Below are 23,733 nucleotides of genomic sequence, written 5' to 3'. Positions count from 1 at the left end.
TTTTACCGGGAAAACTGGGAGTCACCCTGCCTCCAGGACACACACCCCACAAGGTACAGTGTCTGAGTCCAAAGTCTGGCAGTCCAGCTCCCGTCTGCATTTCCCTCTATCAGTATTTGCTAAATGAATGAGCGCATACCTCCCGCAGTGGTCCCTCAGCCTTTGCCGGGCACCTTGGCTCGTGTATCAGGACAGAGTTTGGACTCTGCCAGAAGTGTCCTGTGGGAAGTGAGTATGGTCTCTGGGTTCAGCTGCTGGATTCCTAGGATCCCCCTCAGGGCCTCCGTGGTTCACCTTGACCTGAGGGAACCCCCAGGGTCTGCCCATCAGGCTCTTACCCTTGTTCCTGCGGGGGTGAGGAGCCACTTGCTAATACCAGCTGTGTTTTGCTTGCCGGAGCTCAGTTTGCTCATCTATAAAATCGGGGAGATAAAACCTGCCTGCGGGTTGCTGCAGGGATTCAGGGAAATGTGGGTTAAGCTCCTGGCACACAGGAAGCCCTCCATGCATCCACGTTAGGGCTGCCTCATGTGGTTAATTTCAGCCCAGGACTCCCCCCCCCCCCCCCCCCGCAAGCCCTTCCTGGGTCAGAGAAATGTCTTAATGTCTTAAATGTCCTCTGTGCATCCGAGCCCGTCTTTCAGCTGAAGGTCTGAGTTTCAGAGAGTTTGCCACCTGCCGAAGGTCACAGCCGCAGGGGGCAGGGCCAGCATTTGCCGGGCACCGTACCCTTGCAGAACTTAGCTCAAGTGACCGCAGCCGGGAGTGGCCTGGGGAGAGACTCAGGCAGACGTTAGGGAGGGATTGCGGAGGCCTTCGCAGGGAGCCAGGCCCTCTCATCTCCCGCCCAGACAGGCTGGTCCCCTCCTCGCCCAAGGGGACAGGTCAGGGTGTACGGGACAAGCCCTTTGCTCAGGCCAGGCCGCTCCCCGCCCCCAGTCGGCCGGCTGCCCGTGCCCTCTGCCAGCTCCTGTTCCCTGTCGGCCAGCCAAGCCGTGAAGCCGTCCAGGACATTGTGTCCAGAGAGAGGGCCAAGCAGGCCCCCCTACCGGTGGCCGATGACCTCCCGCCCTGCCCCTCCGGGCCTTGGGCCAGCCTGGCCTGTCCCGCTCTGTGCCCATGTGAGCTGGGCCCGATCGGTAGCCACCCCCTGTATGGCTAAGGAAGCTGAGCTGCAGAGGGAGGCCCGATTCTGGCAAAGCCAAGGGAGCCCGCTGAGGCTGCCCCGCTTGGAGCAGGAAGGGGCTGACGGGCAGCAGCAACTGGGGGGGGGGGGAGGCAGTCCCCGAGGGGCAGGACCCACAGGGGACCCCTCTGGTTTTAGCCAAAACGCCACCCCCCGCCCCCTCCCCTGGCTCAGAGCCACTTTCCCTCACTTTCCCCTACCTAGTGTTCCTAACTTGTCCCGCGTTTTGTTTCCCTGAGGAAATTTCTCTACAAGCCTCTCGTTTGTGTATCAGGTATTGTTGATCTTTTTTTTTTTTTTTTAAGATTTTTAAAAAAATTTATTTGACAGAGGGAGAGAGATCACAAGTAAGCAGAGAGGCAGAGAAAGAGAGGGGGAAGCAGGCTCCCCCCTGAGCAGAGAGCCCAATGGGGGGCTTGATCCTAGGACCCTGAAGTCCTGACCTGAGCCGAAGGCAGAGGCTCAACCAACTGAGCCCCCCAGGCGTATTGGGTATTGTTGATCTTGCCCTAGAGACTCGGAGCCTGGTGAGGGCAGGGACTTTGTTGTCCCCGCTCCCTCTCCAGGGCCAAGAACACAGGGTTTTGCACGTAGTAGGTCAACCTATATTTGTGGAACGGACAATCAAGTATTAGCTGTGCCCTTTAGTCACCAGAATAAAAAAGAATATATCCATTACCCCCCAAAGTTTCCTTGTTCCCACTTTTAATTCCTTTCTCCGGTCTCTTGCCCTCCTCCTCTCCTGCCCCAGGCAACTACTAATCTGCTTTCTGTCACTACAGATCAGTTTGCATTTTCTAGAATTTTCTATAAATGGATTCAAATAATATGTTGGTTTCGTTTGTTTGTTTTGGTCTGACTTCACTCATTTTAATATTTTGAGATTCATTCATATTGTGTGTATCAGAAGCTCATTTCTTTTTGTTATCGTGGAGTGTTCCGCAGCGCAATGTCCTACGTTTGTTCGACCTTAACCCCTTGAAGGAACGTGTGGGTTGTTTGCCGTCTGGGACTAATGCATAAAGCTGCTGTGAACATTCGTGTGCAAGTCTTTGTATGGACATTCATGTTTCTTACAGGCGAATAATTAGGAACAGAATGGCTAGATCCCATTGTGTGTTTAACTTCTAAAGAATCTCCCGAATTATTCTACAAAGTCGTTGTAACATTTTGCATTCCCACCAGCAGTGCATGAAAGTAACTAATTCTTCCACATCTTCGTTAACACTTGGTATTGTCAGTCTTTTAAAGTTTAGCTGCTTTAATAGGTGTGTTTATTGTGGTGATAGTTTGCATTTTTCTAATGACTGATGAACAATTTTTCATGTGCCTATTTACCATTCATATAACCTTTTAAAAGATTTTACTTATTTATTTAGAAAAAGAGAGACCGCGGGAGGGGCAGGGCGGAGAGGGAGAGATCTTTTCTATTTTTTTTTTTTAAGATTTTTTTATTTTAGGATTACCATGGTGGCTCAGTTGGTTAAGCGTCTGCCTTAGGTTTGTGTCATGATCCCAGTGTCCTGGGATTAAGTCCCGCATCAGGTTCCTTGCTCAGCGGGGAGCCTGCTTTTCCCTCTGCCTGCTGCTCCCCCTGCTTGTGCTCTGTCTCTCCCTCCTGCATTCTTTCTCAGGCAAATTAAAAAAAAAAAAAAATTCTTTTTTTTTCTTTAATTTTATCTGAGAGAGAGAAAGAGCGGGGGGAGAGGCAGAGGAACAGGGAGAGAATCTCAAGCAGACTCCATGGTGAGCGCAGAGCCCAACAAGGGGCTTGATCTCATGACCCTGAGAACATGACCTGAACTGAAACCAAGAGTTCGTTGCTCAACCAGCTGAGCCACCCACGCCCCACCTAGGGAGAGAGAGAGATCTTAAGAAGACTCCAAGCCAAGCGTGGAGCCTGACATGGGCTCGATACCACTACCTGAGATCATGGCCTAAGCTGAAATCAAGACTTGGACGCCCAACTGACTGAGCCCCTCATTCATGTATCTTCTTTTTTTTTAAATTAAAAAAAATTTTTTTTAAAGATTTTATTTATTTATTTGACAGACAGAGATCACAAGTAGGCAGAGAGGCAGGTGGGGGGGGAGAAGCAGGCTACCTGCTGAGCAGAGAGCCCGATATGGGGCTTGATCCCAGGACCCTGGGATCAAGACCTGGGCTGAAGGCAGAGGCTTTAACCCACTGAGCCACCCAGGCGCCCCTCCCATTGGTGTATCTTTTCTGTGAAGTATCTGTTCAGATCTTTTGCCCAGTTTTGTATTGTGGTGTTATAATTGAGAGGTGTTTAGTTTAGTTTTTGTTTTTTTTAAAGATTTTATTTATTTATTTGACAGACAGATCACAAGTAGGCAGAGAGGCAAGCAGAGAGAGAGAAGGGAGGAAGCAGGCTCCCTGCTGAGCAGAGAGCCCGATGAGGGGCTCGATTCCAAGGTCCTGGGATCATGACCTGAGCTGAAGGCAGAGGCTTTAACCCACTGAGGCACCCAGGTGCCCCTAGTTTTGTTTTTTTTTCTTTTTTTTTTTTTAAGATTTTATTTATTTATTTGAGAGAGAGACACGCACAGCGAGAGAGGGAACACAAGCAGGGGGGAGTGGGAGAGGGAGAAGCAGGCTTCTCGCTGGGCAGGAAGCAGGATGTGGAGCTTGATCCCAGGATCCTGGGACCATGACCTGAGCCCAAGGACTGAGCCACCCAGGCGCCCCTTGTCCTTTATTATTTATTTTTTTAAGTGATTTTTTAAAAAAAGATTTATTTGTTTGTTAGAGAGAGTGTGCACAAGCGGGGAAGCAGCAGGCAGAGGGAAAAGCAGGCTCCCCGCTGAGCAAGGAGCCCAATGCAGGACTTGATCCTAGCACCCTGGGATCCTGACCTGAGCCTGAGAGAGACACTTAACCAACTGAGCCACTCAGGCATCCCTGTTTTGTTTTGACCTATAAAATTATATTAGTTCCAGGTGTATAACATAATGATTTGATATTTGTATATATTGCAAAATGATATAATTGAGTTTTGAAAGTTCTTTACAGATTCTCTATAAAACACCTTTATCAGGGGCGCCTGGGTGGCTCAGTGGGTTAAGCCTCTGCCTTGGGCTCAGGTCATGATCTTAGGGTCCTGAGATTGAGCCCCAGGTCGGGCTCTCTGCTCAGCGGGGAGCCTGCTTCCCCCTCTCTCTCTGCCTGCCTCTCTGCCTACTTGTGATCTCTCTCTCTCTCTGTTACATAAAGAAATAAAAAGTCTTAAAAAAAAAAAGAAAAAAAGTTCAGTGTACCAGTTTTTTCTTTTATGGATCATTTTTCAGGAGTCAGAGCTAAGACCTCTCTGCCTAACTCAAGATCACAAAGATTTTCTCTTCTGCTTTCTTTGAGGCGGTTTTAGGTTTATTTGCATATTTCTGCCTTTGGGATATCTCCGTGGCTTCTCGAAGGGGATCCTCTGCACTTGCTGTGTCCTTGGCTCTCACTTCTCCTCTTCTGAGCCTTGTTCCTCTCCTCACCTCCCCAGTGACAGCCTGGAGCCCTCCCAGTGCTCACTCTGGGTGTCATCTTACCAGCCCATGCCAGAGCACTTGGCCCGTGTTCTGTGTCGTAACTTCTCACTCACCAGCTTCTGCCAACCCTCTGAAGGGCCTTGCCGGGCTGGGTGGGAGCCTCCTCTGGGCACTTGTGTCTCCCTGGGCTTCCTTCTGGCGTGAACATGATCAAGGGGTTGAAGTCATAATGACCCAGGTCTGTCTTCCATCACCAGATGTATCCCCCGACCTCCTCCTGCAAGCCCATGACGGGCCTCTCATCCGTGTCCAGCTCAGAACCTGGCACGAAGATGGGTTCCAGGAAGGTTTGTTGATGTGTGAGAGAACAGTGTCTTACTCTCTCTGCTAGATACAGATGGGGCAACCTGGGGGCGAGAGACTTAAATCTCATATATATATTTTTTAAGATTTTATTTATTTATTTGACAGAGAGAGATCACAAGGAGGCAGAGAGGCAGGCAGAGAGAGAGGGGGGAAGCAGGCTCCCCGCGGAGCAGAGAGCCCGATGCGGAACTCGATCCCGGGACCCTGAGATCACAACCTGAGCTGAAGGCAAAGGCTTAATCCACTTAATCCAGGCGCCCCAGATCTCATATTTAAGATAATAACCCGACTCCCCGTCTGGGCTCCAGGGCCTGTGGGGTGGCCCTGAGGACCTCTTGACCTGATCTTGAGCTACTTGGCCTTGTTTACTGCTGGCCTTTTGGTTCTCTAAAGGAAAGGCCTGTTTCTGCCCTGCTCCAGGAAGGGGCTGACCCCTCTGCAGCTCACTCTGCTAATTCTCTTGTAATTCAGATCTTGGGTTGAGAGCTCCCTGCTGGGGAAGGCCCCTTCTTCCCCAGACCAATCTAAAGGTCACTAGCTATCATCCTTGGCTGGGATTGTCTTTATGACCTGTCCTCAAGGTCTGACATTTTCTCATTTATTTGTGGTTAATAGAACATGGTCCTCGGGCGAGCAGGGATTTTTTTCCCTGCTGTTCACCCTTATTTCCCTCATGCCGGGAACAGTGTCCAGCATGTCTGTGGGCTCCATGTTGTGTGGTGAATAGTGAATGCTGAGTAGAGCCCGTCAGGGCAGAGGTAGCCAGAGGACCCGGCTGGCTGAGCGGCGGGCCCCGGGCCTCTTCTCCAGGGCCCTTCTGCTTGCTCAGCCTGCCACATCCCAGTGGTATTCTGATCGGGTCCTCGGGCCTTGCACAGGAGGTGGGTGGGGGGTCTCAGCCGGTAGCCGTGTGGTCCTGGCCAGGACCTAGCCTGTTACTCTTCCCTCCCCTCCCTGGGAAAGGTGCTACAGCACAGGGTCCTTGTCACATCTTCGGAGCCACTGCGACAGGAAGAGGTGTTGGCCCAGGGGGTGGTTTAGCTGGCCAGGGCCCCCCACCCCTGCTATCCCTCCCTTGTCGTACAAGAGGGACAGATGTCAAGAGGAAAGAGAGGTGTTCAAGGTTACACAGGACCAGGAGCCCACTTCTCTTGCTGGCAGGGACATCCCCCAAATTAAAAACCGGGGATCAGTAGGTTCCTATAGCCCAGGGGTTTGGAGACTTCCTGGCTGGTTCCAGCCTGTCCTTTGGCCCTGCCCAGGAAGGACTTGGCCACACTGGCCGGGCCCAAGGGGAGGAGGAGGGAGGGCGAGAGTGTGCCCCTCTGCCCCTGACTCACTCAGAGGACCAGCCAGTGGCATCCCCTTGGCCTGCGGGCGGGCCCTGAGTCAGGCAGGCCGTGACCCACCGAGCAGGGCTCTCCTGACTCACACCAACCCGCCGGTCCGCTCTCCAGAGGGAAACTCCCAGGAGGTTTCGGGTCACGGGTCGAGGACCCGTCCCATCCCAAGGCCCAAGGCTGGGGCCCTGCAGGGGACAAGAGGCATTGAGCATACTTTGTGGCACTGGTGGGGGGGGGGCAGCGCTGGGGGACAAGCCGCTTCCTACCCCGGCAGAGGGCGGAGCGGCCGCCAGCCTAGTCCCTGCTCGGAGGATGGAGTTTCCTTTCGCGGCCCAGCCTGGGCCTGCTGCGGCGGGGTTGGGTTTCGGCGTGTTTGCTGGTGAGAGGAGGCCTCTGGGAGCCGGCGGGTGGAGTCTGAGGACAGACAGGAACCGCCCCCGGAGAAGGTGACACCTTGTTCCCTCTGGGCCGGCTGCTGTGCGCAGCATTTTCCACTCATTATTTCGTTCGATTTTCACGAGTGGTACAGTTATTACCCCCGTTTCAGAAGGGAGGGAACAGAGGATCCAGAGTAGGCGAAGTGGTTTGCTTGAGGTGGGATTGGAACCCGCGTCTTCTCAGCGGGTAGAGGAGTCTCTCCCCTGATGGCTCCCCCGGGGGGAGCCTGGCTAACCTGGGCTCTCTCTGCCTCCTGACCCCCGCGTCCTCAGGCCCCCGCCCCGGGCACGCCTGTCCTGTAACGGCCGTCTCACCGGTGCTCCCAGGGCAGACCGGGGGTGTTCGTGGAGGGTTTGTCGAGTGAGTAAATGAGACTTTCCTGAGGAGCTGAATCTCCTGGAATACTCTTTCTTCCTCTGGTAGGGCAGGGGCCTCTCAGGGCAGAGCTCTCCGGAACGTGCACAGGGAGTGGGAACGGGTCACCATGGGCACCTGTTGTGACAGGACCTGTGCTGGGTACTTCGGTTCTGTTAGCATAAGTGGGAGCCAGTGGGAGCCGGGCCCTGAGTCCCACAGGCAGGCTGGCAGCTTGTCCATGGGGTCACAGGGACGGACTATGCTTCTCCCTCGCAGGACAGGGGAAGGGGAGACGCACCGTCTGTGCGTCAGACAAAGGCCTGGGCATCCTGGACAGGGGGCTCCCTCTGCTCGATGTGCTCCGTGGGGGAAGTGGCTTACGGGGTGCAGGGGGGCCAAGCTTCAAGAGCTCCTGCGACCCTGTGCAGAGGTTAGAGGCCTGGCCTGAGAGCTTCTGGGCCTCGTTGACACTCCCGGATGGGGAGGGATCAGTGTTGGCCTGTCTGGGAAGTGACGGCCACTGATGGCCCAGAAGAGCCACCAGCCCCTGTGCCAGGCTGGGGGTGGCAAGGCAGCCCTCCCACCCCCGCAGGGGCAGCGACCCTCTTCTCCAGCAGCTGCCACCGCTCTGTATGTGAAAATGTCCCGTCCAAAAGCTCGGCTTCCCCAGTGAGTCTTGTGCATCCAGACTTGGAGCCCCGTTCCCAGTGGTAGGCCGGAGGAACACCTGTCACCAGGTTGCCATGGGGGGAAAGGAGATTCCTTGAATCCCCGGTCGCCCTCCTCAACCTGGGGGCCCGCAGGGCTGACGTGAACCACGGCCAGGGAGAAGGTGCCCCTGAGTCGTTTCCCCAGTGATGGGCCCTGCGAGAGGGAGGCGGCTGAGCTCTTCCCCAGCCCCACGCAGGCCCTCCTGCCCCTATGACAGCTCTGCCAAGTGCCGGCCTAGAGAAGGGCCGAGAATCCAAGCCCGGGGTTCGGGGACAGAACCTGATTTGGGTGGGCTCTTCTCATCCTTACCCACTTTTGAATGGTCTGGGGGAGGTAGAACCCTAGATGTAGAGCAGGTGGGAGGCTGGTCCCTCCCTCGGCTTCCCAAGAACAGGCCATTCCTGAAAAAGCCGGGAAGCAATCACAAGTCTCGGCTCCGGTCCTGGCTCCCCAGCCCATCAGCAGAGGGAGCGTGGGCAGTTCCCAACCTCCGGGAACCGGTTTCCAGGGTGGAAAAGAACCCCTCCAAGTGGGGACTCTGTGCCCGGGATGACATGGTAGGGGGTAAAAGGGGCCCAGGGCACCGAGGCACCCCGAGGCGGGAGGTGTGGAAGACCAACGGTCTCTTGAAGCTCACAGGGGCCCCAAGTAAAACGAGCTGGGAGCAGGCAGCGGGCTATTATATATCATGCTTTTAATACAAACTTAAAAAAATCTGGAACAATATAAACTGTACAGATTTGATCAATCTTTTTGTTTTGTTTTTAAACTAAATCTCTAAACACACCAATGTCCCATTCCAAAATATTGCACAACATTCTGAATACAAAACGCCTGATTGTATTCCTCCTTCACTAAAGAAAACAAGTTCATTACCCTGCTCCCCCAAGCTCCTCTCCACATTGCCTCAGTGCCCTCCTTCCCATCCCTAGGGGTCAAACTAGAGAATCTATAGCTCACTGCATTGAGAAAAATACATCATTCCGGGCTAAAAGTTTACATTCTTTACAAGACGGTCCACCTTTTGATTTGTTCCTGGGAAAGAGGGGCAGACAGAGAGAGGATAGGGAAAGGGGAGAAATAGGTTTAATTCTCCTCTTTTTTTTATTTTAAAGTTTGTTTTTCCTGAAAAAATATCTGTTTCTCTCCTCTTTTTAAGAAAAAATCTTGAAAAGAAAAAAATTACGTTTTTTACGTTAGAAATATACATATATTATATATACCTCTTACATTTTACAAATGTAGCAAATTATTCAATACAAACGGACACCAAAAAATGTAAAAAATAAAAAAAAAAGTTTTCCTACGAAACCAGGTAAATTAGTGCAGGTTTTTGTTTTTGTTTCCTTAAAAAAAATAAAATTGAAGCAAAAATGCCTAGATTTGAGACGAGACAGACTGAACTGGGCCCAAGAGTCCAGCACGGGAGTCCACGCTCCCGAACATACATTTTTCTTCGTATTTCAAAAGACACTAAGGGGTTGGTCTCCCCTCTCCCTGGATGTGGTGAGAAACAAGCCGACCGGGGGTGGCGGGTACCTGTGTACGTGAGTGTAGGGGAAAGGGGGCCGGAAGAGGGCATAAATAAGGCAGCATCCAACCTTTCCCAGAGAGCAGCCATCTGCCTGGGCCTGTCACCTGTGTGGGAGCTGAGGGCTAGGGAGAGGGAAGCCCAGACTGGGCTGGCCCCTGAGAAGTCTAGGGGACAGAGGATACTGGGCGGAGGAGCCAGGGCGTTGCCCCGCTGGGGGAGGTAGAGCTGGTGCCCATTGCAGGGGGAGGAGACTGGCAGTGTCTGTCTGGGCCGGACCCACTGCCACGGCGGTCGCCCCACTTGGGGACACTGAGGAGGGTAGGGTGGGGTGCCGAGGGCTTTGGTACTTTTTGGTGATGGGCGGCCCTGATGCCACGCGGCCCACCAGCCAAAGCATCACGGCGAGCGTGGAAGCTGGCTCACGGGGGTCAGGTGGGAGAAACTTCTCTCCCGGCAGACACGGGAGCCGCTGCGCTCCCGTAATCCACGCATACCACCTGCGATGGCCAAACCACCTGCCCAAGCCAGCCTGCCCGAGAGAGACCACTCCTCACAGCATCGAGGCCCAGTGGGCTCGGGTCGGGCGGTGAGGGGACGGCAAGAGGTACCAAGAAGTTCTCACGCAGGCAGGGGCAGAAACATACTAAAATAACATCTACAACCAAAGGACTAAGAAGTCTCAGTTCAAGGCTCAGGACTGCGCACTCCAGGCTCGGACCCCAAACTCCCACCCCCAGGGTGCGCAGGTGAGCGGCTCCCTCCCTGGGTGAGGGTCATGCAACAGGAGGATCTGGGTCTGGGGACTTCTCTTAGACATCAGGGGCTGGAAGGCTGGCATTCCCTCAGCCCATCACAGCTATCTCCCCCCTTTTTTGGTCAAAAATAAAAGTGCAGATCCCTCCGCAGTCTGGAAACCGGTTCCTTCTGCAGTCTTTTCCCCTGGGAGTGTCTCTGGCTCAGCCAACACGTGACCCACCCTACAAAAGGCCTGACAACCCACCCGCCCGTTCCCCAACCTCCTACCGTAAATAAGCACTTCCCACAACCTGGCATCATGTTGGGGCGGGGGGTTCACATGGCTTGGAATCCTTTAAAACAGGACAGCAAACCGCGCACGCGCACGCCCCCGCCCCTCCTTCCCCACAACCTCAGGCCCAGGGAAGAAGGGGCTGCACGAGAGGCCCCAAGTGTCAATGGCTGGGTCTCCAGGGCCGCAGTGGGGGTCTGGGCCGGGGGTGGTGGTGGTGGTGTGGGGCCACAGGACAGAGATGAAAGCAATTCCACTAGACAGAGTGCTAACCTCCCCGGAGCCACAGACATCAGCTCTAGCGGGAGGGTGTCCAGTAGACAAGCCAGCGGCTCCCCGCGGCTCAGGCCTGAGAGGGAGCGGGGGCTGGGGTCAGACCTATTTGGGTGGCAGGGCCCAGAAGGCCTGCTGAGGTTGGATGGCTTTGAGTGAAAGCAGAGCTGGGGGACAGAGGCAGTGACACAGGGCAACCTCTCCCTGCTGTGGGCAGGGTCAGGCCCCAGCTGTGGCCCTTCCTTCCCTGTGAGCTTGGACACACCAATCCTAAACCAGGCGTGTGAAGGAGAGGGAGGGAGCAGGGAGCAGCAATTCACATCTGGACCATTCTTAGCACAGGAAGCCGCTAATTAAAGATGTTATATAGAAAACTACACGTAAAAAAAAAAAAAGAAAAAGAAAAAGAAAAAAATATAAAACCCAAACCAACCAAATAAATCAGAGACAGGCAGGGAAACAGCAGGGGGTTGCTTCAGGAGCCCCCTCCCACTCCATGCCTGGGCTGGATCTTTTTTTTTTTTTTCTAGAAGCCAGAGTGAGAAGACTGGAAATCTTTTTGTGTATTTTTCTTTTCCTCTTTTTTTGGCCTTTCTTTTCCTTTCTCTCTTCTGTGGTCGCGGGCGGTCAGTTGGCCAGCACGACGGGCTGGAAGGGCTGGCCGGGATACTGCATGGCGTTCAGGTTGTAGCTGAGGCCGTCCACGAAGGGCGTCTTCTCCAGGAAGAGGCTGTTGGCGCCGCCCCCAAACACCTGGGCCACGTCGAAGCTGCTGCTGTTGCACGAGCCGGCCCCGCTGGCCCCGCCGGCCCCGCCGCCGTCGGCCCCATCGAAGAAGAGGCTAGGGGAGCCCCCGCCGTTGTACACGAACTCCTTGGCGTTGGGGGAGAGCTGGGACTGAGGGGCCGGGGTGGCCGTCATGAAGTTCAGCGAGTGCAGGGACAGAGACAGGCTCTTGTGCTTCAGCAGGCTGTTGGTGGGGGAGCGGGCCAGCTGGGGCTGCGGCTGGGGAGGCTGGGGGCCGCTGGCCCCGCCGCCCGTCATGCCCCCGCCGCTTGCGGCGCCTCCCCCCTTCTTCATCTTGGTGGAGCCAAACTTGGTGGCCGCGAAGGAGGCGGTGGTGAAGGTGATGGGCTGGGCAGAGCGGGGCATGAAGGTGGGGCTGGGCGACTGGCCGAACGACGGCGACGGGGAGTTGGACAAGGAGCTGTCCTGGCTGCCGATGGGCACGAAGACCTGCGCATCGGGGTTGAAACTGCTCTTGAACTCCTTGTCCAGCTCTGGGGCGACACAGCCCTCGCTGTCATCCAGGTACAGCACTTTCACGGCCCCCTTCTCGCCGATCTGGTAGGACACTTCGAACGGGTCAATCCAGACGCTCAGCTCCTCGGGCACGTTGGCCCGCACATCCTCCACGGCCAGGCCACTCCGCCGGGCCGCCAGCTCCACCACGGGGTCCACGAGCTCCCCGATGTGAACACAGCGGAAGCCAGAGCCCTTCAGGGGCTTGTCAGGGTACCAGTGGCCTTCGTATTTCTTTTTCAGGAGCCGCTCCAGCTCCTCCCCGAACAGGTCTGCCCGGCGCCGGGGCAGCTTGTTGTACAAGTAGGAGATGATAAAGTTCAGGGCCACTTTGATCTCCAGCTGCATGGTCCCCTCCGAGGCGGCAGATCAGCTCCGGGCACGTGTATGCAAGCCGAGGGCAGTGGCGGGTGACGGAAGGTAGGCAGCCGTGGGCTCCAGACAGCTCTGTGAACCGAGAACGAAGGGCATTATGAGTAGATGTGCAGAAAGCCCGGTGGGGCCGGGAGTGGGGCGGGGGGATCATGGCAAAGGATAGAAGAGCACCAAGTTTAGATCATGCAGACTCAGGGCCCCTTTTCTGCTCCACTAGGGACTGGCTTGCTTGTGTGGCTGAGGACACGCCACTTTCTTCTGAGCCTTAGTTTCATCAGTGACATAAGGCTACCACGAAGAGTAAGTGAGCTCAAGGATGTAAACTGGCTCACACCAAACCTGCTATGTAGAAGACACTTGATAAGATAAGCTATGGTTTTGCACGGAATTCTACGGAAACAGGAGTGCCATAGTTTCCACTGTTTTGAGAATCCAAGTCACTATACAACTGCTATCAAAACAAAACAAAACACAAAAAACAAGACCCTAATTCAGCTGGAGAAGGGGAAGCTCTTGCTAACTCATCTCCATAATGTCTCGGTGAAGTTGTGATCCCGAATGGTCGCAGGCCAAGATGTAAGCTCAAAGTCCTTAGTTTTTCTCCGTAAGTGGAAAGGGCTATGGGTCCCTGAACAGGAGGCAGCACTGCCAACCTTTCACCGGGGGCTCGGGCTCCAGTCACATCCAGGCTGTCATCCTGGGCCCTGTCGCCGTACGTGCTCTCTGGCTCCCTCTGGGTTTGCAGAACTGATGTAAGAACACAGTGTGACCAGAGGGTGCACGTCCCCCCAGGCAGCCTTCAAGAACGGAGAACACGATCCCCAAGAAGTCAAGACCTGTTACAACCAGAGGTGTGGGCCAACAAGGGACTGCTGACCAGGGACTGTCTCAGGGAAACAGAGGAAATAGAACGGAGGCAAGGCCCCGGAGGTCGAGAGAAAGTCCTTAAGCGCAGCACTGGTGTGGCCTGAGGGACTCTCTGGCTTTTGGCTAGGGGGTAGGTGATGAGGGTGGCAAAGAGAAGAAATTTTCCACCACCCTGCAGCCTCCAGCTGGGGACTCATCATCACTCAGTCTCCTGGGGACCGTCTGACCACCTGTCCTTGGCACCAGATCAGACTTCTCAAGTGTTTGGAGATCCCGGGAGAGGAGACAGCCCAAGATAAACACTCAGATTGTTATTTTGGGATCCTCTCACAGCCGGCTCCCACAGAGGTCAAAAAGGTTTACTCCTGAGGTCTGGGCCAGCCTCATGTCTCAGGAAGATGATCTGTAAAGTCCTGAGAGCAAGTGATCCTCATCTCTCACTTTCTCCAAAAGGGCAGCTCCAGGGTCACGCGGTGGGAAGACTGAGAAGGACCCCCTTCAAGGGTCAGCGGGGCTGGAATTTGCTCCCAGCCAGGCCTCTGGGTGGGAATGTGCTGCTGAGCTCAGCGAAGAGACAAGACTAATCCAGGATCCATCAAGGGCCTCTTCTGCCCTGTGACAGATTTGGAGCTGGATTTTGATTAAAATCCCTTCTGGGTCCTGCACAGAGTATTCAGGGGCTAATTCAAGGCTTGGGGGTCTTGAGGTTTTTGAATACCTGGCTCAGCTCACTTTCTTTGAATTCTCTGGACTGGGGCCATGGCTCCTAGGGGTACTGTTAGGACTGGATCCTTGGGCAAAGCTCTCTTGGGTGAATATCAGAGAAAAATGGCGCATCATAGGACCCTGGCTAAGTCTAACCCCACCCTCATTTCAGGTCTGAGCAGAGGGTCACAGAGAGGCCATGAGCACAGATCAATTACAGAAGGTTTAAAGAGAGAGAAACTAAACCGTAAAGCTAGGGGGCTTTCTGCTTATAAGGATTGGGTGCATCACCAGATTTAAGGCTGGCCACCAGGGCTACAGGCCTCCCCCAAGAGGAAGTCTACGAGGGCCACGGCAGCCCTCCAGAGGTGTCCAACATGGAGGAGATTAAAAAGTTGTGAAAAGGGGCGCCTGGGTGGCTCAGTGGGTTAAGCCGCTGCCTTCAGCTCAGGTCATGATCTCAGGATCCTGGGATCGAGTCCCGCATCGGGCTCTCTGCTCAGCGGAGAGCCTGCTTCCCTTCCTCTCTCTCTGCCTGCCTCTCTTGTGATTTCTCTCTGTCAAATAAATAAAATCTTAAAAAAAAAAAAAAAAAAAAAAGTTGTGAAGAAAGTTGGTGCTGGTTCCCCAAGGATGGGCCTGGAGTTAAAGACAACGTTTTCGAAGTGTTTCTGAAAAGGAGAACGGGCTTCAGTACGACATGACCCTTCCCCAAAGCGCCACACGGCCTCGTGGCATTACCACTCACACGAAGGGGCTCCTACACCTTTCTAGGCCTCCTCAAACTTTGCTGCGTACATGCCTTACCAGTCAACCTCCCCTGAAGTGTTCAGCCTCAAATGGAAGCATTTTTATTTATCTTTTTTTTTTTTTTTAAATTACCTTTTACTTAGTTAACATACAGTGCAGTATTGGGTTCTGGAGTAGAATTCGGTGGTTCATTGCTTACATACGACACCCAGTGCTCACAAGTGCCCTCCTTCCTCCTCATCGCCCATCTAGGCCGCCCCCCCCCATCAAACCTCAGTTTGTTCTCTTATCATTAACAGTCTCTTATGGCATGTTTCCCTCTCTCCTTTTTTTTTTTTTCTTTTCAAAACGGGAGCATTTTATTTTTTTATTTCATTTTTTTTAAAAGATTTTATTTATTTACTTGACAGAGAGAGAGAGATCACAAGTAGGCAGAGAGAGAGGAGGAAGCAGGCTCCCTGCGGAGCAGTGAGCCCGATGCGGGGCTCGATCCCAGGACCCTGAGATCATGACCTGAGCTGAAGGCAGCGGCCCAATCCACTGAGCCACCCAGGCGCCCCTGAACGGGAGCATTTTAAAATGCAGGCCAAAGTCATTGGGAAATAAGCCTCCCACCCCAAAACACAATAGAACCACTGTCATCAGCCCTGCCTAGCTAACCATTTTCTGCAGCATAAGCAACCAAGGCTGCACACCAATTTCTACCTCAGTGATGCTGCCACACAAATAAGGAAGCATATAATGCCATCTTTGCCTCTTTAATTGGAGAACAGGCCCGGCCAGATGGCTGTGGGGTGGAACCTTTCAAAAATGCTGGACAACCAGAATGAGATTTTCTGCTCTATCAGCTCAGGCTCTAATTTTGACTTCAAGAAGCTTATGGAACAGAGGATTAAAGGACGGGTGCTGTCCTGTCTTTAACTAAAGATAGGAGTGACCACTCGGATGAGTTTGTTCATCCTTTTTTTTAAGGCTGTGGACAAATTCTACACTCATATAGACAGCTTAGTAGTAACTACTCTTCAATACAAGTAAGAAGTGGATTCAAGTTGAGAGGGAAGAGAGGACTCTAAGATCTTCTCCAACCTTGGCTCAGGTGCAAACGGCCAGAAAGGTGGCAAAAAGTAAAAACAAGAACAACAGCAACCAAACAACCCCCGCCCCCCAAACACATCAAAGACAGGAAAGTGTTTAACAACAGCAACATTGACCTTTTGTTAATGTATCAAAAAGGTGCAAATGTGAGAGTCAGTTCTGTCCAATTTCATTAGAATCTAATCCTCCTTCACTTTTTACTCCCAACAGCAAAATTAATGTGGGATTCAGATCCCTTGTGCTGACTTGTGTTTTAAAGAGTGCTTAAGAGAAGGACAAAAATGGGGTAAGAAAGGTGGCTGCTGCAGTCAATGACACGGTAATGGAGTTTCCAGAAAGAGTTTATGACAAAAATGCGAAGGTTAAGAAGAAAATCAGTGGGGTTGCCTGGGTGGCTCAGTGAGTTAAAGCCTCTGCCTTCGGCTTGGGTCATGATCCCAGCATCGTGGGATCGAGCCCCACATCCGGCTCTCTGCTCAGCGGGAAGCCTGCTTCTCCCCCTCTCTCTGCCTGCCTCTCTGCCTACTTGTGATCTCTCTGTCAAATACATAAATTCTTTTTAAAAAAAATTTTAAAAAAGAAGAAAATCAGTGTTTTAAAGGGGAAAAGGAGGGATAATGGTGAGGGAACTCCTCGGGTCCCAAACCATGTATACCTATAAAAATATCCAGGCACCTCAAGTCTTAACATCCAATGCTCCTACAACCAAGCACTATCAGAATCAAATGAGTTTGGAAAGAGGAGTCGGGATGAAGGGGTCCTTAATTTTGACAAGGCCACCAGGTGTCGCAAACTGGATCCCAGGGAGTGAGAACCAGGTGGGAGCACCTGGCCCCACCCGCCAGTGTCAGAGGCAGAGACCCAGACCAGCGGGTACGCTTGACGGCCTTCCAGGGCTTGTGCGGACGGACCGCAACACCCCGTAAGTCTCGACCACGCCCCTCAAACATGGACCAGGCAAACCCAACTCTTCTGACTAAGAAGGCCCCTTCTGGGGCACTCGATTCCTGTGAAGCCAGGAAGACTTCGCTGAACTCCAACGTAGGCCGGCAGTGAAGGCACGCCCTGCACTCTGGGAACTGTAGTCTTCCGACACCTCACGCTCAAATCGGAGCAAGTGACCTACTTTCTCTGCACACTACACTTCCCTGCGTGCTTTGCGAAGGTTCAGCCAGCGAATTACGCATGCCTGGTAAGGGGAGCTGGCCGAGGTCCGAAGGACCGAGGAAAAGTTTCCGATGCACATGCGCGCTGTGGTGGACGCCCCCCACCCCGCCCACCGCCTAATACATTTTATATAAATTTACCCATAAGGCCTACTCCCCGTATTGTACCACCCCACCGTATTCACGTCTTGGTCTCAAGAAAGGCAGCACTGCACCCCTCTTCACAGTCTCCCTTGGCTGTTCAATTAAGGATCTCCATCTAATGAGTTTTTTTTGGGTGAACACGGTGGGCTGGGACAGATAAAGGTCACACATCCCTCCACCGCCCCCCCCACCCCGCCCCTGCCGCTTAATCTGTATTCCTTGGGCTGGGTGGTCTCCGGCTGGAGTTGCTGTAGGGACGGTGAATTCAAAGAGGAAAAAAGCCTTTTCACTTAATGCCCGGCGGGCTCAGCTCCAGCACCCCGACAGCCAGAAAAGGCAGAAACTAAACCCAGTTCTTCCCTCCTCTCAGCCAAAGAAATTCCCAGTTAAGCTGCGGGGAGGGGCCGGGCCGAAAATCAGAAGGCCCAAAGCCAGCAGGGCCCAAGCCTCACCCCTCTTCTAATCCAAGTCCAAGTAACTAGACCCAGCTAGGGAAATGGGAAAAGGTTCCGGCGAGGGAAGGAAAAACTGCATCTGACACCCGAACAACAATTCTAATACTTGAAATTGTTTGTGAGTCTCCTCCCATTGCAAGGCCTGCTCTATGACCAGACTTACCAGATCCTCGGCAAAGCTCCCCTACACGGTGTTAAACCTCCCTAATCCTTCCTCCCACACAAGCTGCTTTCCCCCACTGCTTAAGAGGGGGATGGGGACAGGCGCCCAAGAAAGCAATAGGAGTGTTTTTCTGCTGGAAAATCAAGGATGAGGGGGTCACTCCCAAGGTAGGGTGGATAGGAAGGAGAAGAAGAGAGGTTGGACACTGAGCAAGGCAGGGGAGACCCCCTCCGCTGGCCCAAGCTGAAGCCTGCTGTATAGGGTTCTGGTTCCTCTGCGGGGTGGGAAAAGGCCAGCCAGCTGCCCCTCCTCCTTCTGCTCTCTTCCTCCCCTCCCTCTCTGGTCAAGGGCACAGTCCATCCTCTGGGCAGGACGAGAACGGGCTTGGAAGTAGGGCTCTTCCTCCCAGGCATCTCACCGGAATCAACCAGAATCCACTCACTGGTATTGCTGTAAAGGCACTTTCCCCCGCCCCCCGCACAGTTTTCCCTTAAAACACTAAAGCCAAAACGGTAAATTCTGGCTCAGCGGCCGGAGGACAGTCACCACTGACCGGTCCAAAAGGGGATGTCTACCTTCTATCTCTCAGCTCCACAAGGCCAGAAATAAACCCTATTAATTATCACCACCCCCTTCCCAGCACACGGGAACAGAAGCAAAAAACAAGGCCTGGATCCCCGTCCTTCCTCTGATTTATTTAATGGTGATGGAAGTTATCTTTTACGGGTGGTACAAGGAAAAATCTAGCGAGTCTCTACGATACGAGGGGGGCGGAGAGGGGAGGAAATGCACCCCACCCAGGAGGGGGCCACACTCAGAACACCGAGCAGAGAGGAGCACCGGGGAAAGGGAGGGGGGGTTCTATAGGGGAGATGGAAGGGGAAAGGAAAACGTTAGCCAGTCCTTGGGGTGGGGGCACGACAGCAACGTGCAGCAAAGCAAAGAGCTGGAGTGGGACGGGGGTGGGAGAAGGCGTCTCAGGGGTCCCCGCCGCCCGCACGCCCCCCGCTCACTCACTCGGGTCTTCGCGGTGGCTGGGCGGCTTCTCCCTCCAGGGTGGTCCTGGGCGCGGGGCGGATGTCGCTCTTCCTTTCTGGGCGCCGCTGGGCAGGAGGCTGATGGGTCCTTTTCTTCGTTGAGGGTTGGGGTGCAAGTGAGGGAGTTTTGGGCTATGACTCTCAATAATAATTCTTTCAGCTTTTTGGAGGTCAGGCTCGGCGGAGAGGGGACGGAAGGCGGGCGGGCGGGCCGGCCGGCGGCGACGGCGCGGGGATGTCGGACCGGGGGGCGGCTCGTGTCGCGGGGCGGAGGACGGTCCGGGCTCTGGCCAGCGGGCGGTCCTGCCCTTCTGGCCCCGCGTCTCCCAAACCACTCGCTTCTCTCCGGCGAGGACCCGCACCTTCCCGCGCCCCGGCCCGAAGTGAGCAAAGTCAATGAAAAGTTTCACCCTTAGCAACCCTGCGCACGGATCCTGCTTCCCCACCCCTGCGTGATGCGTCCCTCCGCCCTGCAGGGGCGGGGCCGGGCGCCGGGCCGGGACTACTTCGCAGCCCGCCAGGCGGCTTAACCCCTCGCGCCGCGCGGTCCCCTGCGCCCCCTGCCCACCTGGGGTTCCCGGGGACCCCCCCTTCCGCTAGCCGTCCTGTGGCCGGCCTCTTCTCACTCAGATCCCAGCCCAAATGCCAGCAAGGCCGCCTTTAGCCGGTCTGATGATGTCCGCCTCCCCGCCCCATCACGGCACCGTGCCATTTATTTTCTTCATGCCCCAAACCACTCTGAAAGCGTGCTCATCGGGTACAATGTTCCCCAGGTAGACAGCGAGCTCCGGGAGGGCAGGTCCTGGACTGGAACCGGGTGGTTCACTTTAGATGTGTGGGATGATGGATGTCGCGGGGAGGGGAACTCCTTCCCCCAGCTCCCTTGGGCCCTGCACCTGCCCCAGCGCGGGTCCTCCGGCGCGTTCCCCGGGGCCACCTCGGCGAGTCCCTCCGGGTCTGAGCGTATGACTGGCCGACCACCCCCATGGCTCTCGCACCGCCCCAGTTATCATCCCTTGGCGGGAGCGGGAGCTAAAGGGATGGCGCGAGCTTGGAAGAGATTTCGCTCCTTTATTAACTCAGGTTGGCTCGAGTCTTCCGAGCGCCCCCTGCCTCGGCTGGGGATGCTAACGTCGAAGGGAGGGCGAAGGGGAAACGGGGGTCTGGGCACGCTGAGCGGGAGGAAGGGGAGGCGAGGAGAGGCCGGTAGGCCGGGGAAAGGAGCCTAGCGCCACATAAACCTTCTACTTGTCACCTTCGGCTCCCCAATTACCTCGCGGCCGGAGAAGGCCAGCGCCGCCGGTTCCGCGCAGGCGCGCTCGCGCGCACCCGGCCCGCCCCGGGCGGGGCTCAGCCTTGCTGCGCGTCTTCTCGTTTGCAACCTCCGTACAGAGGACTAGAGAGAGCCGCGTTTATTCTATGTAAGAGCCCCCGCCGGCGGGTTGTGGCGCCTGCCTGTGCCAGGGGCCCCGGGCTCACGCACCCGACGGGCCATGTGGTTGCAGACCAAGGGCCCCTGGCCCTGGACGGGCGCGCCAGGTCCGCGCGCTCGGCCACTTTGTGACTGCGGGGCGCGGAGCTGAGGGTAGGGTGGCCTGTGCCCAGGTGAGGTCACAGGCGGACCCGACTGCCAGGTGGCGAGGAGCGGAGCCTCTAGGAGCTTGCGCGTTAAGGCCTCTGCCCAGACGCCCATTCCCCAATTCTCTCCTCAACCCCCGACCTTTATTCTCATTCCAGACGGTTCCAGCCCATCGGCAGTCGCCGGACCCACGTGGGGTAGCGAAATTCGAAAGTTTCCAGCTACTAACAGTTTGCATGTTCCTCGGTCACTTTTCCTGGCAAGGCCAGAGAGCAACGGTAGTGTGGGGGTTTAAAAGCGCTTTCCTTGACTGCAGCCGAAAAACGCCGGACTGGAGGGCAAACTCCAAGGGGACAGGGAGGCTCGAGGGAGCCTTCGACCGAAGCCCCCCCATCCCCCACACTGTGAGCGCTTCAACCCCTGGGGCACCTCCAGGGACTACTTGCCTCGTGCGTCAGCGGGTGGCAGAGCGTCACATATACGCCCCCCTCCGCTTTGCCCTACTCCTCCCCTTCTTTCTCCTCCCTCTCCACCTCCCTCCCGTCCCCACCTCTCCCCGCTCCTCCCTCGCTCTCCCCTAGCGTGTTCCACGCGAGCAGTGAAACCCGGCCGACCCACAGGGTGCCAGAGCACTGAAGAGCTAAAAATATAACCGGGGTGCTAGCAACAGCCTTCCGGTTGGTCGGCGAGCGGGGAGAGGCGGCTTCTGATTGGGTTTCCCATCCCACCGCTAGGATTAAGAACGGGGGCCAAAAGCACTGGCGCCGGGCCCTTGGGAAAAGTGTGCGTTTGCGCAATGGGGCGTTGCAAAGGATGCTGGTATTTGAAGTCATTAGAGGGAGCAATGGTTTTTGAATCCCAATTGTGTCCATCAACCGTGTTATCTTGATTTAATGGTAACAAATCTCTTTACATCATCAAACGTGCTTTCTTGTTCTTAAAGTGGAGATCTTGTGAGGATTAAATATGATACAGGATGTAAAGCGTGGTTCAAATAGTTATTATCCTTAATTTTTTTTTATTTATTTATTTGACAGAGATCACAAGTAGGCAGAGAGGCGGGCAGAGAGAGAGGAGGAAGCAGGCTCCCCGCGGAGCAGAGAGCCCCATGCGGGGCTCCATCCCAGAACCCTGGAATCATGACCTGAGCCACCCAGGCGCCCCTGGTATTCTTAATTTAAAGGTAACCGTTCAGGCCAGATTGCCTCCCGCATACCCTGTGCACGGTTCGCTATGTATTCCCAAGCAAGAAACCTTAGTATACAGAATGATGAGAAAGAAAGGCTAGGGTGAGCGGAAACGAATTCTCCTAGGGCATCTCAGGAAGGAAGAATGGAGTCCATATCAGTAAATAAAGGGTAGACATCTCTTACCTAAATTTAGTGCAGGCTGAAGGAGGGCTCACAGAGTATCTGGACAGAAGGCATAGGATTTCTGCGTGTTCGTGCTTTTGTTCTAATTTCCCCTGCAGTGCTGGAGACACACCAGCCTGAGCAACTTAACTGAAACAAAATTGAGAAATCCAGCCTCCTTGGCAGTTGGGAGCTCTGGGTAAAGGGTTGGCATATATAGGAAGAGATAAAGTAGAGGGGCAGGGGCACCTGGGTGGGCCAGTGGGTTAAAGCCTCTGCCTTCGGCTCAGGTCATGATCCCAGGGTCCTGGGATGAAGCCCCGCTCAGCAGGGAGCCTGCTCCCCGCCCCCCTTGCTTGTGATCTCTTTCTGTCAAATAAATAAAATCTTAAAAATAAATAAATAAAATAGAGGGGCAAAAGGTAATCACCATTCTTAACTGCTGATGTCTCCACTTGTCATGTGGTGAGGAGGAGAGAGGACGTTTTCTCTCCTTGGTGTGTGACTTCATCTTGCTAGGGCCTAATTGTGAGCTTAATTCCACTGGAGCATTCCACAGTCCCCTCCCATTTTAGATAATCATAGGTTGAAAGGTACACACTGTGTTTTCAGCTTGGTGAGCTTCAGAAGCAACTCCCCTGTCTGAGAGTAAGTTTCACAGATGTTTTGTTGCCTTGACAAGTCAGGCTGGTAATAATTAACCCCAATTAACTCTGAGGGGTGAGTCACTCATACACGCATGCCAGGGTGAACAATTTTGTACTTCCTTTGGTGTTATCTAAGAAAATAGCTTCTCATGTTTGATTTTTTCAGATGCCCTGATCCAGCTGGGCAGAAGCAAAGACAACCCCAACAAAATTGGCTTCGGAGAAGTATCTGGATGCAGGGCAAATGTTTCGCTCTTTATTCACCAACAAGGTGAGAGAACAATTAAAAACTAAAGGTTTGCTAGGACACTGAAACTGCAGTGTTCAAAGAAAGTAACATTTTAACCTTGGTGGTAGCCAGCCACTTGGGATGGAGTTGATAAGCCCCACATCAGGCTTTCAGCCTGCTTTGCAGGGAGGCCTGCTTCTCCCTCTCCCACTCTCCCTGTGTTCCCTCTCTCGCTGTAATAAATAAAATCTTTAAAAACAAAACAAAACAACAACAACAAAAAAACCCAAACTGGTTAATCTTAAAGATTTTATTTATTTATTTATTTTAGGGGATGTGGGGGAGGGGCTGAGGGAGAGTGGGTGAGAGAATCCGGAGCAGACTCTGAGCTTAGTGCAAAAGCAGCTGGGGGCCTCGATCTCACAACCCCCGAGATCATGACCTCAGCCGAAATCAAGACTGGGCCGCTCAACCACGGGAGCACCCAGGCACCCCTAATCCTAATTTAGAAGCTGCTAATTGGCAGGCCAGGGTCCACAGCTGGTGGACGTATTGTCTTGGTGTATACTAACACATTAACATTTATTTATTTATTTATTTAAAAGATTTTATTTATTTATTTGGCAGAGAGAGATCATACGTAGGTAGAGAGGCAGGCAGAGAGAGTGAGAGGGAAGCAGGCTCCCTGCCGAGCAGAGAGCCCGATGTGGGACTCGATCCCAGGACCCTGAGATCATGACCTGAGCCGAAGGCAGCGGCTTAAACCACTGAGCCACCCAGGCGCCCTAACATGTTTTTAAAAGATTTTACTTATTTGACAGAGATCACAAGTAGGCAGAGAGGCAGGCGGGGTTGGGAAGCAGGTTCCCTGCTCTATCCCAGGACCCTGCCTTCATGACCTGAGCTGAAGGCAGAGGCTTAATTACCCCTGAGCTACCCAGGCGCCCCACACATTAACATTTTTTTTTCACATATTAACATTTTTAAAATGAGTTGACATTTGGAGCGGCTGGGTGGCTCCGTCGGTAAAGCGGACTGCCTTCCGCTCAGGTCATGATCTCGGAGTCCTGGGATCAAGTCCCACATGGGGCTTCCTGCTCAGAGGGGAGGCTCCTTCTCCCTCTGACCCTCTCCC

General features: G+C 54.1%; 1 protein-coding gene across 1 annotated transcript; it reads right to left on the bottom strand.

Moving 5' to 3' along the window:
* Nucleotides 1-8,575: 8,575 nt before the first annotated feature.
* TOB2 (transducer of ERBB2, 2) lies at nt 8,576-19,326 on the bottom strand. The gene is made up of 2 exons (XM_046013571.1): nt 18,772-19,326; nt 8,576-12,481 (listed from the first exon to the last, which is right to left on the bottom strand). Exon 2 carries the CDS (start codon nt 12,380-12,382, stop codon nt 11,360-11,362), a length of 1,023 nt encoding a protein of 340 aa, XP_045869527.1. The 5' UTR covers nt 12,383-12,481; nt 18,772-19,326; the 3' UTR covers nt 8,576-11,359.
* Nucleotides 19,327-23,733: the final 4,407 nt, after the last annotated feature.

Source organism: Meles meles, chromosome 7 (assembly GCF_922984935.1).
Source record: "Meles meles chromosome 7, mMelMel3.1 paternal haplotype, whole genome shotgun sequence".
Lineage (NCBI taxonomy): Eukaryota > Metazoa > Chordata > Mammalia > Carnivora > Mustelidae > Meles > Meles meles.
The sequence above is the reverse complement of the archived record's forward strand: the minus strand, read 5'-3'. Positions and strand labels throughout refer to the sequence as shown.

Bases quoted from the DNA above. Each gene is read 5' to 3' on its own strand.
- TOB2 (XM_046013571.1), bottom strand. From the start codon at position 12,382: ATGCAGCTGGAGATCAAAGTGGCCCTGAACTTTATCATCTCCTACTTG.